The 15,869-nt window shown below is 36.3% G+C and overlaps 1 protein-coding gene across 1 annotated transcript in view; it reads right to left on the bottom strand.

Moving 5' to 3' along the window:
- The window catches only part of ADGRV1 (adhesion G protein-coupled receptor V1), a 538,647-nt gene that overhangs the window by 486,775 nt on the left and 36,003 nt on the right, over positions 1-15,869 (bottom strand). Inside the window, exons 2-6 of the mRNA XM_047778281.1 lie at positions 11,331-11,515; positions 9,194-9,343; positions 8,038-8,133; positions 3,900-4,004; positions 1,352-1,465 (exon numbers count right to left, since the gene is read on the bottom strand). Of these exons, the coding sequence (XP_047634237.1) occupies positions 1,352-1,465; positions 3,900-4,004; positions 8,038-8,133; positions 9,194-9,343; positions 11,331-11,515 (650 nt within the window). The remainder of the gene's footprint in view (positions 1-1,351; positions 1,466-3,899; positions 4,005-8,037; positions 8,134-9,193; positions 9,344-11,330; positions 11,516-15,869) is intronic.

Genomic DNA, 15,869 nt, shown 5'->3' with positions numbered 1-15,869 from the left:
GAACATAATTATCCATTGCCACAACACCACTTATAATAACAAACATTTAGAAACTACCAAAATATTCATCAGCAGGAGAATGGATAAGTAAATTGTGGTGTGTTCATACCCCTACTCCCAGCAACTTTTAAGTATACAATAGCATGGTATTAACTATAGTCACCATGCTGTACATTAGATCCTCAGAAAGTGATCTTTTAAATTTACAATTAAAATGTGTAATTAATCACTGCCCCAAATAACCTGTTCAAAGTCCTGGGATCTAAAAACAAAAAGTTTTTCTAAGTGTTCAGAACCAGATAAACTAGAGTTATCAATGCTACCTAACGTTTTATTTTTTCAAGAGAAATACTCTTTTCTAAGAATGTTTTCTAATTCATTTTTTCGTTCTCTTGGTATCTGTTGTGATTTGGTTTCATGATTTTTTGTGGGAAGGTAAAGGAAATTATAAATTCTCAACTATTACCTTTTATCTGGTAATACTATTAAAACTTTATTAAAAGTCATGTTTTCTTTTGGTTAGCTCATGGATGACATCCTTGCACATATTGTTTAAATCCATTCTTTCCTTGCCAGTTAAACTAGCTGTGTCATATATATCAATTCTTGACAGGTTCTGTATGAAATTGAAATTAATGAAAGCCTTGCTATGAATGTGAACATTTAAAATATCCAACCAGGAGTTCCTGTTGTGGCACAGTGGTTAACAAATCTGACTAGGAACCATAAGGTTGCAGGTTCGATCCCTGGCCTTGCTCAGTGGGCTAAGGATCCGGTGTTGCCATGAGCTGTGGTGTAGGCTCAGATCCCACGTTGCTGTGGCTCTGGCATAGGCCAGCAACAACAGCTCTGATTAGACCCCTAGCCTGGGAACTTCCACATGCCGCGGGAGCGGCCCTAGAAAAGGCAAAAAAAAAAAAAAGACCAAAAAAAAAATCCAACCAAATTGATTATCAATTGCGACAGAATTTTCTTCGCTTTTATAGTAAAACATTTATGCTGGGTAAGTAGTACCATACCTGCTCCAAACTGAAATCAACAGCAAAAATCAATCACCAAGATTTACCAAGCACTTAAATGTTTGTATTAAGTGTGGTTGTCAGTTACATTCAAGTTCATCACCATTTAGATATACAACTAAATGTGAATTGAATAAGGTAAATAGTAACCAGATATATTCCAAAATAGCTATTTATAGTTATGGCATAATTGGCCACAGTACATTAACTTTACAAAGGACTTTGTTCTTGAATAATTTCAAATACTGAATGTAATTTAACACTTGACATAACGTTCTCTAAAACATCTGTAATCCAGAGAAAGTTCTTTTAAGCATTTAACACTATCTTACCTCATCATCAAGTACTGTTAATTTATAAACCACTGTTCCTTTACCAGGAGGAAAAGTGATATTTCCTTTAACTGGACTTAAATCTTCTTCAGGCGGATTTGGACCACTCTCTACCTGCAAAGAAATACATAGTGCCATCAATAAATATAAAATATTATAATATCAGCTGACATAATTACCTAAAAATGTTTTGCAAGAAAAATGATACTGGAGTTCCCATTGTGGCTCTGTGGGAAAAGGACACAACATAGTGTCGATGAGGATGTGGGTTCGATCCCTGGCCTTGCTCAGTAGTTTAAGAATCTGGCATTGCTGCAAGCTTCGGAATAGGTCTCAGATGCAGCTAGGATCTGGCATGGCTATGGCTATGGCACAGGACTGCAACTGCAGCTCCAATCTGACCCCCCAGCCTGGGAACTTGCATATACTGCAGATGTGGCCATAAAAAGAAAAATAATGCTAACCTGTAATTAAGTCCACCCTTGTAATTAATAGTCAAGGTCTATAATAAAACTATAGATCTTGACTATAATTATGTTAAACTACATGGTTTCTAAAAGCTTTCTCCTTTTTCAACCATAATATTAAAACTGAGGAAAAAACTTACACTTTTTCTTGAGCAGAAAGTATTCAAAATCAGTATATTCTCTTAAGTAATGGAATCAAATACCAATTCCACCACTGGTAAGGCTTAACCCTAGGCAAGGTTATTTAACAACAATGTATATCTCTATAATAAGCATAGTTATGTCTACTTCCCAGGCTAGATGTAAACAGTCAGTAAAATCGCATTCCTTTTGAAAAGTATTTATTAAGTACTCTGTGTCTGACCTCTTTTAGGTACTAAGGATACAGTAGTGAATGAGGCAAACTTCCTACCCTTCAGGACATTACATTTAATGAAAGGGAATAAATGGAAAATAAACAAATATGTGTCTGATGATAATAAATTCTCTGGAGAAAAAATGTAAAAGGGCATGAGGGAGAAAGTTCTGGGAGGAGCTGTAGTTTACATGCAGCAATAATCAGTATAAAGCATAGAATAGTATATGGCAATATTAAATACTCCACAAATGTTAGCTGTAATTATTTCAACAAAGCAAAAGGCTCGAGTTCCCTGGTGGTACATACAGCAGGTTAAGGATCTGGCCTTGTCACTGCTATGGCCCGAGTTTGATCTCTGGCCCAGAATTTCTAAGTGCCTTGGGTACAGTGAGGAAAAAAAAAAAAAAAAAAAACCAGAGTTCCTGTCGTGGCTCAGTGGTTAACAAACCCAACTAGGAACCATGAGGTTGTGGGTTCAATCCCTGGCCTCGCTCAGTAGGTTAAGGATCTGGCGTTGCCATGAGCTGTGGTGTAGGTCACAGAAACAGCTCAGATCCCACGTTGCTGGGCTACAAATCCGATTAGACCCCTAGCCTGGAAACCTCCATGTGCCGTGGGTAGGGCCCTAGAAAAGACAAAAAAAAGAAAGGCTCAGGACCCAACAAAATAACTTCAGACATCTGTAGACAGTTGAAAAAGATTGTAATCTGATAATGCCTTTTCGTTTCTATGGCCAATTTTTTTTTTCCAGTTTTTAGAGTGTGCTATTAACACCAAAGCTTAAGTATATAATTTTTACGTTTGTTTTTTTTTTTTTTTTTAGGGCTGCACCCATGGCTTATGGAAGTTCCTAAGTTAGGGGGTGAATCGGAGCTGCAACTGCCAGCTTACACCACAACCACAGCCACATCTGCAACCTACACCACAGCTCACGGCAATGCCGGATCCTTAACCCACTCAGCAAGGCCAGGGATCGAACCTACATCCTCATGGATGCTAGTAAGATTTATTTCCACTGAACCACGATGGGAACTCCTTAAGTATATTTTTTTAGTATATGGGGGAGGAGACCACATAGTAAATAATTTTATATAAGCCTTAGGAAACTACAAACATTTTTAAAATGCATTTCTTTGAAAAGATTTATCATAAAGGTTTTATGAATTTTATAAAATTATCACCATTAAATTTGTGGTTTATTATCATCCTGTATGAAAATGATATGTTTTTTTGTTTTTTGTGTTTTTTTTGGTCTTTTTGCTATTTCTTTGGGCCGCTCCCGCGGCATATGGAGGTTCCCAGGCTAGGGATCGAATCGGAGCTGTTGCCGCCAGTCTACGCCAGAGCCACAGCAACGCGGGATCCGAGCCGCGTCTGCAACCTACACCACAGCTCACAGCAACGCTGGATTGTTAACCCACTGAGCAAGGGCAGGGACCGAACCCGCAACCTCATGGTTCCTATCGGGTTCGTTAACCACTGCGCCATGACAGGAACTCCGAAAATGATATGTTGAGTTTCATGTAAGGATAGTATATCCAAGCATCAAGGAAAACAGTTTTATATTATGTATGAAATTTATCAGGAGCTGAAAGTATTTACTTTCATTTCATTTTCTTTAAGGGTCATGCTTATTATACAAAGGACTTGATTTGTCAAACGGTAGCCAGCTGGTATGAACTCCAAAGCACTACTATTTAAAATGATTTCAGAGTAAACTTACCTCAAAAGTCACAGTGACCATCCCATAGGTTCCTTTTTCTCTGATGAGAGTAAGAGGCACAGATTCATTTCTGCCCCGGGGTTCACTCACTGTGATTGAGAAAGGCTATTGGGAAGAGCAAAGACCATCAGGTGCTTGATCAAGCAGAGGTAGGATGTCATTCAAATTGCTACCCAGAAGTACTAACTTGCTGCAGACAAATTAATCCACACTGTACTCTAAGCATGTGGTTTCCCTGACATTCACCAACTGTAGCTAATAATAAAGCCTAAAGGGTTAAAATAATAGTATAAAGGGAACACAAAACTAGCAAAACAAAAGACAGAAGTTCCTGTACTGCTCCTACCAACAACCAGCTGTGCTGAGAAATCTTAAAGGTCATCTAATGGGAAAATGGCACAGGAATTCCTGACCTGGCACAGTGGAAACGAATCCGACTAAGAACCATGAGGTTGAGGGTTCAATCCCTGGCCTCGCTCAGTGGGTTAAGGATCCAGCATTGCCATGCTGTGGTGTAGGCTGCAGACGTGGTTCAGATCTGGCATTGCTATGGCGGTGGTGTAGGCGGGCAGCAACAGCTCCTATTAGACCCCTAGCCTGAGAACTTCCATATGCCGTGGGTACAGCCCTAAAAAGACAAAAGACCAAAAAAAAAAAAGGCAAACTCTAATTCTTCCAGAGGCCCAAGAGGTCACAGAAATGAGTTTTGCCTCCAGACTAGGTAGCTCACTGGGACTACAGTTCAGCCTTGCTCCCAACCACTATTCCCTCATCAGCCAGTCTACCTCTGAAAAACAGACAACTGTAATGACTTTCTAAGGGTGTGATCACTGAGGGGAAGAAGGAGACAGGACTTCAAATGTTGGAACATGCTGGCACGGCTGACTAACAGCAGAAATAGAAGAGGGAAGTGACCAAGGACACACTAGCTACAGCAGCAGGGCCCATCTCTCCAGGCAAGAGTATGTCTCAATGTCCCCATCCATCAAAAGGGATAGGAATGCCTGTCTCAAAGGGTTGTAAAGCGGTTTCAATGAGATAATTCACCTATAAATGCTTATCTTAGTATACGAGACATAGTGAGGGCCCAGCAACGATAGGCTACAATTTTCATCATCATCATCATCATCATTTTCTTCATCATCAGTATAATCATCATCCAGTTCAGACATCAAAGCCAGCCTATGCAGTAACTACTGTGAGCTCAATAGTTAAAGTTTATTTGCTGTCAGAAGCTGTCTGACAGCTCTGAGGCCACAATAATCAGGGACCTGAGATCAATGACAGAGACTAGGATTCATTCCCATAGGCTAAGATATTTAATATCAAAAAGAAAGAAGGAAAGAAAGCTTTAAACAAGTGAGTCTGAGGTTGGGAGTGAGGGTAGAGGAAAGGCAGTAAGGAAGAAACATGGGCAATGAAGGGAGTCTGGTTCATAATTAATTTATAATTCCCTATCATTCAAACAGAAGTGATTCATTAATTAAATTATTTTTTGTAAATATAGGTACAGTGGAGGTTACAAAAGGTCTTCTATATGGGCATTATCCACGTATCTTTTTTTTTTCTTTTCTTTTCTTTTTTTTTTTTTTTTGGTCTTTTTAGGGCCACACTTGCAGCACATGGAGGTTCCCAGGCTACAGGTCCAATTGGTGCTGTAGCCAACAGCCTATGCCAAGCCACAGTAATGAGGGATCCAAGCCACATCTGCAACCTAGATCACAGCTCACTGCAACTCCAGATCCTTAATGCACAGAATGAGGCCAGGGATCGAACCCGAGTCCTCACAGATACCAGTCAGGTTCATTAACCACTGTGGGAACGTATCCTATTTTTTAATCAAGATACTGCAACTATAAAGATCATATGTATCTATAGCCCCCCTTGTTTCAAAGATAATTTAAGATATTAAGAAAATAACATATAATATACAATTGAAATAGCAACCTAAATTGGAAAGTAAATAAAAAGCTGGAGAGTCTCACCTCATCTTTTAGTAATGATGATTAGTAACATGATTCAAAAAGACTCCAAATCAGGAAGGTTATTATAGACTAAAACTTAGGAGCAATATCCAATTTTACTTGAAATAAATTTTATTTCAGAGCTGAAAATAATTTTTCTCAAGGGGGATTCTATCCTGTGTTTGTTTCTAAAGACAAAACCCTCTGAACATAGGACTGGCCAGGGACACGGGAATTTGGTGGTAAGGGAGAAAAAAAAATTAACTCTTGGGCAAAACTGAGAGGGATGGCATGGAGTTTTAACGGTCAAGAAATATTAATTAATAAGAAAATCTCAGGGTAGGTAGGGAATGGCTACAGAATTTTTAAGAGCTATAATGTCTGCTATTCAATTCTAAGTTTAGGGTCATTTTTCAATTTAATTTTCATTTTATATTGGAGTATACTTTTTTTTTTGGTGACACCCGTGGCATGTGGACGTTCTAAGGATCAAACCAGCACCACAGCAGCAACATGTGCCTTAGCAGTGACAATGACAGATCCTTAACTTGCTGAGCCACCGGGGAACTGGTGATTTACAATGTATTAATTTCAGGTGAACAGCAAAGTGATTCAGTTATACTTTTACATGTATCTATTCTTTTTCAGATTCTTTTCCCATATAGGTTTCCCATTACAGACCACTGAGTTCCCTATCCTATACAATAGGTTCTTGTTGATTATATACTTTTTGCTTGTTTGGTGTGAGTTGTTTTCTTTTTTTTTTTTCCTTCTTCATTTTTTAAAGTTGTATTGAAGTATAGTTGATTTACAATGGTGTGATAATTTCTATTGTACAGCAAAGTGATTAAGTTATACATATAGACACATCTTTTTAGGTTTTTTCAATATTCTTTCAATATATTTTTGTCTCAAATCACTTCAAACTTTCAGAGGAGGCTAACAGAAAGTGCTTTTTTAAGTGGCAGTTGGGGACATCAAGCATAAGGACTGAGTTATAATGTCTGCAACTGACTAAAGGTTTGTGCCCCCTCAAAATTCATGTTGAAATCTAACCCTCAGTGTGATGGCATTAGGAACTGGGGCCTTTGGGAAGGGATTAGGTCAGGAGCCCTCATGAATGGGATTAGTATCCTTTTAAAAGAGACCCCAGAGAGCTCTCTTGCCTCTTTCACCATCTGAAAACACAGCAAAAAGACAGATGTCTCTGAACCAGGAACTAGGCCCACACCAAACACCAAATCTGCTGATGGTCTGATCTTGGAAACTTGTGGACTTGGAGAACAGACTTGGGGTTGCCAAGGAGGAGGAGGAGGGAGTGGGATGGACTAGGAGTTTGGGGTTAATAGATGCAAACTATTGTATTGGAGTAGATAAGCGATGAGATTCTGTTCTATAGCACAGGGAACTATATCCAGTCACTTGTGATAGAACATGATGGAGGATAATGTGAGAAAAGGAATTTCTGGGTCACTTTGCTGTACAGTAGAAACTGACAGAACACTGTAAATCAACTATAATGACAAAAATAAAATCATAAAATAAAAAAATAAATACACTTCTATTGTTTTTAAGCCACTCACTCTGTGCCATTTTGTTATAGCAGACCAAACTGACTAAAACAACATCCGAGTTAGAGACCACCCAACTAGGTAACGAATGAGTCGGGTGAAAGGATCAGCAGAAGGAGATTAGGGCAAGAGATGACTACAATCACACAGGCACCCTCATTTCAAAGAAAACTTAGGTAAAACGAAAAGACAGTCTTAGAATGTGGACTACAGATGGAATCAGAGCAAATTTTATTCATATATCAAAAGACAAGATGATAGCAAGTAACATAAAAAGTCATCAAAATTAATAAACTAGGAGTTCCCCATCGTAGCTCAGTGGTTAATGAATCCAACTAGGAAACATGAGCTTGTGGATTCGATCCCTGGCCTTGCTCAGTGGGTTAAGGATCTGGTGTTGCCATGAGGTCGCAGACGCGGATCGGTTCTGGCTTTGCTGTGGCTCTGGCATAGGCCAACAGCTACGGCTCCAATTAGACCCCTAGCCTGGGAACCTCCATATGCCGCAGGAGCGGCCCTAGAAAAGAAAAAAAAAGACAAAAGACAAAAAAATTAATAAACTATTATTTAGCAACCACAAGATTAATCAAACTATAACCATACCATATTAAATGAAATAATTCCAAACGCATTGTCATTGGATAATATTGTCACAGTAACAGTCCTTGGCCATCCAAGCTTCACATTTGCTGAAGATTTCTAAAGTAAAAATCAAAAAAAATTAATAAATTAAACATAAGAGGAAAAAAAATTACTTCAAGAGAATTAGTCTTTATTCAAAATATGAATTTATAAGCATATTTTTAATGCACAGATTAAGAAAATAAGTCCAAACTAAGTCAGCACAGTAAAGTCCCAAATAAGAATTTGTAAAGAGTTTTAATAATCACTATTAAAATATAAGATATTATAATTATAAACACTGGCTAGCAATATAATTACTCCATGTTATTACTAATATAACAGAGAATTAAGTAACAGCATGAAATTCTACTCAAAGGTGATTCTTACACTATAGAAGATGCTGAAACTTAAGAATTAGTCTATAAATCATAGAGCCAAATTAAAGCTAAAATATTAAAACAATTTTTCTGATACAAGTGGGAAGAGTTTGCTACATTTAATATTCAATACCAGAATAAAGGAATATGAAAAAGAGTGATTTACAAAAGCAAACCATGACTGCTTCAAGCATCATTTTCATAAAAATTTTAATCATACCAACAAAATCATTGTAAAAAAATTCTCAAACCACTTCAGAAAAATTAAGTAGAGCAGTGTTAGCAGTCAGTGCCTCAACCTAATAGATCAAGCCATAAAGGACAAATAAACCTCAGAGTATTCAAGCATTTTTCCCAGGGGCACTCCAAATGTATTCTAAGGCACAGGGACCTCCCACTTCCATGCCTGCTTTTTGTATCCTTCTCCTTTGAACTCAGAAGTCATGGTCATTCTTCCTGCATCTGGTAGCAGGGGAGGGACAAAAGAAAAAAGGGCCAAAGGGAAGACAAGGTTTTCTTGAGCATCTGTCATGGCAATTCCTAAATAAGCTGAATTAAACCAAAAACTAGTTGTGGAAGCTTCTAAACAAGATTGTCTGAGGAATAACCAGACCGTGGAATTGCCAAAGAGATTATTGGTTCTGGCTTCTGCGAAAACCACCATCAGTCATCTAAATTGGCTTATCTCTAGAAAAACTGATTTTTAAGCATTGTGAAATTTTTATGAGTTTATGCTTAAGGGGCAAAGAAGGACTTACCTGCAACGATAAGTGAAAAATAAAAGTTTCATCTGGCTCTGGTAAATTATCATCACATACTGCTATGTACACTGTCCTATTTATTTCTCCAACAGGTATAAAAGCTGCAGCGTATGTGTCAACAAAGTCACCAGTGTCATCTCCATACAGCTACCAGATGAAAAACATAGATAGTTCTTACATAATATCGTGTCAGGACAAGCAAAATTGATGCTAATTGGAGCAATCAACAGAAAAAAAACATGAATCATCAAATGACACGTTTATAAACAAGATGTGCAAAAACAAAACAAATATTTAACGACTGATAAAAATCACCTTTAAAAAGCACTATAAATGAAATGATTCTACACAAAAACAAGTGTTTATGCTCTGAAAGGTAAAGGAACCATTACATAGAAAAGTAATGATTATAGGAAAGCAATGATGTGAATTTTATTCTCTGCCTCTTGACTGATCTGAAGTGGATGACAGGAAATCTAACAGGAAAACAAATACGATCTAAATCTCTCCCAAAGAAGAGATGTAAGTTGCCTGCCAAAATACATCAGAAAAAATCCGTTAACGAAACTTCTTTACAGAACTTTCAACCTGAAATTTTATTTATATTCTCCCACAACACCAAAAAAGACCCAAATTTTTAGCATTCCAAACTTATTAGTCATTATAAATTTTTCCTTAAAACTTTTTAAGCTCACATTCTGTAACATCAGCATTGCAAAGATTCTCAAGGAAGCAATAATTATGAAATTACCAAGGAACAACTTCTTGTGCAAACCCAAAAGAACTCAAAACAGCTTAGCTACAGAAAAAAACAAAACAAAAACAAAAAAACAACAACAAAAAAAACACCTATGATTTATTGTAAATAAAAAATAAAGGATTTGTACAGGGACATAGCAGTCAATTTCTAGCTCTCATTTACAAAAATAAAGTTAATTTTAAATAACTGAGAAATCCAAGTAAGCTGTTAAGGGTGTTGGAAAACTTGTACTCATACCTTAATATAAAAAGTGGCACTGTCTTTGAGAGAGCAATAAATATCAAGAGCCACTGAAACAAACAAGGAGAAAACCACAGTAATTCAACCCCCAAAATCATTGAACAATCCAAAATAGGCAAAAATTGATACGTATGTGTTAATATCTATGTATTCACCAGAGCAGCACTTAACAACAGCAAAACCTGAAAGCAACCTCAATGAAAACCTGTTGAGAAATGACTGGGAAATGATGACGCCACTATCAAGAAAGGTTGTGGATACGACAGAGCAACCTAAAAAAATTATTAGGATGCAATCAAAGTCATATGCAGATGGTTATCAAACATAATATATACTCAAACTAAAAATTAATTCAATTAGCATATACACATGCCATAAATTAAAAACTAAAAGCAATGCACAAAATCATAATAATTGGGTTTCTTTCATAGGTAGTTTTTCTTCTTTCTCTCCTTTTACAATGTTTTCCAATGTGAGGATTCAACCTACTGTTTAAAAACTTTTTTAAGAAAATGAAAATTCCAAGGAGTTTGCAATATCCTTAGTGGTTATATGACATGACTCTCAGGTTAAACACAAATACAAATATATGCACATACAATTCATCCACTAACTAAACCATGTGTAAGATAAAGCACTAGTTTAACCAATCCGAGCTAACTTCTACTTAATATACTTAATTTCTCCCAAAAAAAAGCTCTCTGACATAGTGAAGGTTTTTTTAATAATCCTTCTTCTACTTTTAAACATTTCATACACTTTCTCTAAACCTCTAAGCCTGACATTAAATAATAAATCCAAGCAGAGATAATGAGAATCCAAATTACCCAACATAAAATTACATAAGTATTAGAAATACTTCTTGATATTTTTGGATTTTCTGTTTTAAATAAACATATGAACATTTAAAAATAACCAGCCTATGACTTTAAAATATGATATTATCAAATGCACATGCTACCTTGGAGCACTCTGTGAACTTTTAAGAGATATGAAAGGAATACAGAGTTTATCTGCAAATTTTTATCATAATGTAACTACTGAGAATCTCAAACAGTTAAAAAAAAATGTGTCCTTGAAACTAAGAAATATCATATCTATTTCTGTAAAAATGGAACTACCATCATTTCTTACCGATACAATCGCCGTGACATTTGCTGGGTCTCCTATCCTTTCAATGACAAGACGAATAACTGTTGTACTTGTTTCATTAACTACAAATTCTGTTTGTCCAGCAAACCTTATTTCTGTTTCTCCAAACACAAAAGGGACGAGTAAAGCTGAAAGAAGATTTACTAATAAAGATGCAGAGGGCATCCCTATAGAAAAAAAAAAAAAAAGATTTTTTTTCACAAAATATATCTAATATATTTTCATTAGATTGCATTACCTACAGATATATAAACACAGAGTAAAGAGTTAGTAAGCAACTAAGACATATATACATCAACTATTAAGCCATCCACTTCAAATATGTGATCACAGAAATAAATTAAAAATCACGATCTCCTTTGTGGTTCTGTATACTGTTCTTAAGCACTTTTTTCTTCAACTTAACATATTAACATAACAGTTATAACTAGCATTAAAGTTATTTATTAAATTTAGTTTATTTTAAAAAATTGTTCCTCCAATTTATTCTAAGAAAAACCTGAGCAGCAACATGAAAACTGAATTAAAGCCCATCATTCCCCAAATCACACTGTAAAACCCAAGCCAAACTAAAAATCATCAAATGGGTCGATCATCTTAGTGGAATATTAATTATTTGATGATCATATAAATATGAGCAAACTCCTGAAACTTTCATAAAGCAAAGCTAAAAGCTTATTAATAAATTGATTTCTTGCTTGTGTCTTCTTTTTTTATAAGTTTGTCTTCAGAATTTTTTAAAACATTTATTGCAAGGAAACACTAATCCTTTCGAAGAACAGATAAATTTCCAGGACTTAAATTTCTCCCATTTTACTAGCTAAAATACTAATACCATTTCTTAGAAAATGTCCATGTTGCTTTAAAAACTAAGCAAATCTGGCCTAAGCAAAGTTGGCCAAATGTTTTCTTTCTTTTCCATAACTTCTATTGTTTTCTTCTAAGTTCAGTGTGTGTTTCTGAGTCGTCAATATTGCTCCTACTTCCAATATTGTGTGATTCAAGTGTTTTCAAAAGCACAACAGTGCAATGGCCTCTTGAAAGAGCTGCTGTTTTGTAATGTAGATGTACCTCTAAAAATGTGAACAATTTATCTCACGGATCATTAAGATTCCAAAGGATTATGTGATCAGTCACACGAACATAACAAGTTCATGCGTTTTAAAGAAGAGCTGCATTCTATGCTCTATGAGCCAAAATGCTTCCTATTCATCTTTACTGTGGTCAAGAAGTAATAAAATTTTCATGTATCTGGTATTTCTACATGGCTACACATAGCTTTATATTTAGGAACCACCAAATACACAAGTTCTTGATATACTTTGGGGTTAAAATGCAATTTTCTCAGTCGGTATGTTCAAACAATGCTGTCTGAGATTGCTTAATGATGTCCAAAATGTTTATGGACATAGACAGAGATGCAGAGTTCAGAGCCCAGGAGAGAGACCAATAGGGACAGAGGTTCTGGAGGACTGAGGCACTTTTTGCACCTGTGCCTTCTCTCTTAGAAAGCTTGCCATGCGGCTAAGGGATTTAAGAGAAGAAATAAAATAGTTCTCCCCGACCAAGTGCAAACTCTCCCAACTTCTAAGCCAGGAATGTGTACTGAGAAAAAGGAAAGAAAAAAGATGAGAGAAAGAAGGAAAAAGGGAATGTCTAGATGAAGCAGGAAACTGGGAGTTCTGGGCTTAACCAGAGACATTTAAAGATCTGTGAAGTTCTAAAGCCAGAATGATTTTACACCTCACTTAAGACAAATAATGGGAGAGAAATAAACTAGGGCCAAGAAAGAAAATACAGAAAATACCCAGGTAAAAAAACAAATTTGGCCTATGGTTATTGTGCAAGAAAAAATCTCAATTCCTTAAACATAGCTTGTGATAGAACCTTCAGCTGAGGAAAATAAGTGAAGTTCTAAGTGAAAAAGACTGAGAGTGAGTTATAGTATGAGAAGAGGGAATCATAAACAATGGGGAATGTAAGCTCTCAAAATTTGTCATGCCTAACAATCAACTCCAACGTTTGATAAAAATGCCAATTCGCAAACCCAGAAATTCTGATTCAGTGAGTGTAGAGTAGGGCACAAGAATCTGCATTTACCAAGCAGCCCTATTGATTCCAACACAACTGATCCTGGGACACCCTTTGAAATACACTATCCACAGGTGTGAGAAAGTGGGAGGAGTTGTGTCCTAAAGTAGGTATAAAATAGATCACCTTTGTAGCTTTAAGTTAATGTCTGAATTTTTCAACACGATATGCTTGAACTTACTGCAGACTTTTTCATCTATTTTTCTACATATTACTATATAGCATTTTAATATTTTATATATCCTGAAGAAAAACTTCAATGACCTATAGAATGTAATCATAAGAGCAAGTGCTTATAATACCATTGTTCTGGGTACTTTATATACAGTAACACATCTAATCTGCACAAGGTCTCGAAGAAGAAAGTGCAAGTATTATTAACCCCATTTTATAGCTGAGGGAACTAAAGCACAGAGAGCTTAGTTATGTTATTTAGGAGTCAGTTGAATCCAGGGCTGTGCCTCCAGACTCTACCCATAACCACACTAGACTGCCTCTTTCATATGATTTCTATAAATCACATATCTCTGTCTTGAATAACACGGTAGAATGTTTCCAAGCATTCGAGTATTTTAAACTCACGCACAACAAAAATTATCCTAAAAAATGCTTAAATACAAGTCTCCTAAAAGTTTGCACCTTATTATTCTGATAAACACTACATTTATTTAACTGAAATTGTGGTTCTATTGACTACTTTAAATATTTAACAGCATCTTTTAATGTCAGGACCAATGAGCTCAAATGGTGCATTCTTGCAGCTTCCCAGGCAATTAGAGCTCCAAGATTTTGTGGTTAAGTCAATAAATTATTTAATTTGGAGCACACCAGTGAGTTTTGAGATTATACAAAATGAACAAACAAGCATGATTGGAAATGCCTCAAATTGTGACATCACTGATAATTGAATCTCCTCTGCTTTCATCTTTTCAACTTGTAAGAAAAGTTGCTGAGGCAAAGTTGGCACTCAAAGGAAGTTAAAGATGAAGAAAAAGCTTTGAAGGTGAAGTTCCCATTACATGACAGGCATAATTACACAAATGCTGAATAGTTTCTTTTTTAGAGTAACTAGGTACATTTTCTCTATCATATTAAAAATCTAATCTTTGTAATTTCCTTTATGAAACTCAGAAGACGAGGCATTAGTAACTGACAGAATACATAAGTCTTATATCTATTTCAGGTCACTTTTTCTCTTATTAGACTTAATAGATGTTTTACATGACCCACCAGACCACCAAAATGAATTTCAAACAACTTATGTTTAAAGATCATAATGTGCTTAAATCATATTCTGTCACAATTGTGGAAGAATAATTTTAGCTTCTTCTGATCATTCCTCTGCTCTGTAGTGACAAGATATTCCAATATTCAAGTCTTCTCTTTCCAAGTATAATCCCCTTACACCTCCCACTTTTGCTCAGTATGATTCGAAAAAAACGAAAACTATTTCTGCCACTAGATGTCTTATCTCTTAATAGATCTCTTATTGTATTAAAACAATGTGACATTTAGGGTACTTTATTTCCTGCATTATACTGTGAAATTTTGATGGAGTCCTGATAGCATGAAGGCACAAAGTCTTAGGTTCTTGAAGTTTAGGAATCATATTCAACCTAATCAATAAATCACCTAATTCTGCAAAAAATACCTGAAATTAACATCAGGAATATATTAAAAGAGCCCTTAAAATGCAAACCAGCTGTTTTCAGAAGAGTAGCTTACAGTCTGGTATAACAATTGTACACTGAGCGCCTACAATATATTGTGTAAACCTGTGCCAATCACTGAGGACACAAGATCCACAAGAGATGGCCCTTGGCTTCAAGGTACTCACAGGGAAGGATATAGGATTTAGATCAGCCCAATCAAAGCCAACGAGACACAAGTCTGAGACTTTTGCTAAAACATAAGGATGCAGATTCCCTCCACTGCTGGGTTCAGGATTGTGTTGATTGCGGCCAGCTTCCACTTAGGCCCAAAAATGAAGCCAGTACAGCCAAAGACAGAGCCAAGAGGGGGAGAGGAGCCAAGTCTTGATAATCAAGCTTAGGTTGCTGAATCCAGCTTCACCCTTGCCTTTTCAGTTGCTGAGGCAATAAATTACATATTTCTTGCCCTGGCCAGGTTGGGCTGGATATTCAGTCACTTTCAGCATCAGTATTTATCCACTAGATTCAAACCTGGGACACTATGAACTTATGCTAGGATGTATCAAGTGGAAGATCCCTCCTCCTCCACTCAACAGTCATAGTAATTCTAAACATCTGTGAAAGGACACCACATCAGCTACCCTTCCCGTTCTCCTGCAAGTATTACCATATACAGTACTCACCCCCTCACCTTGAAATGGACAATGACTAATGAGAAAATTTAGGACACGTAGACAAACCAAAAATGCTTCACAATAGAACAAAGCAGGACAGGAGT

The sequence above is a fragment of the Phacochoerus africanus genome, chromosome 4 (genome assembly GCF_016906955.1).
Source record: "Phacochoerus africanus isolate WHEZ1 chromosome 4, ROS_Pafr_v1, whole genome shotgun sequence".
In the NCBI taxonomy this organism is placed as follows: domain Eukaryota; kingdom Metazoa; phylum Chordata; class Mammalia; order Artiodactyla; family Suidae; genus Phacochoerus; species Phacochoerus africanus.
This window is presented reverse-complemented; position numbering and strand designations above follow the sequence as displayed.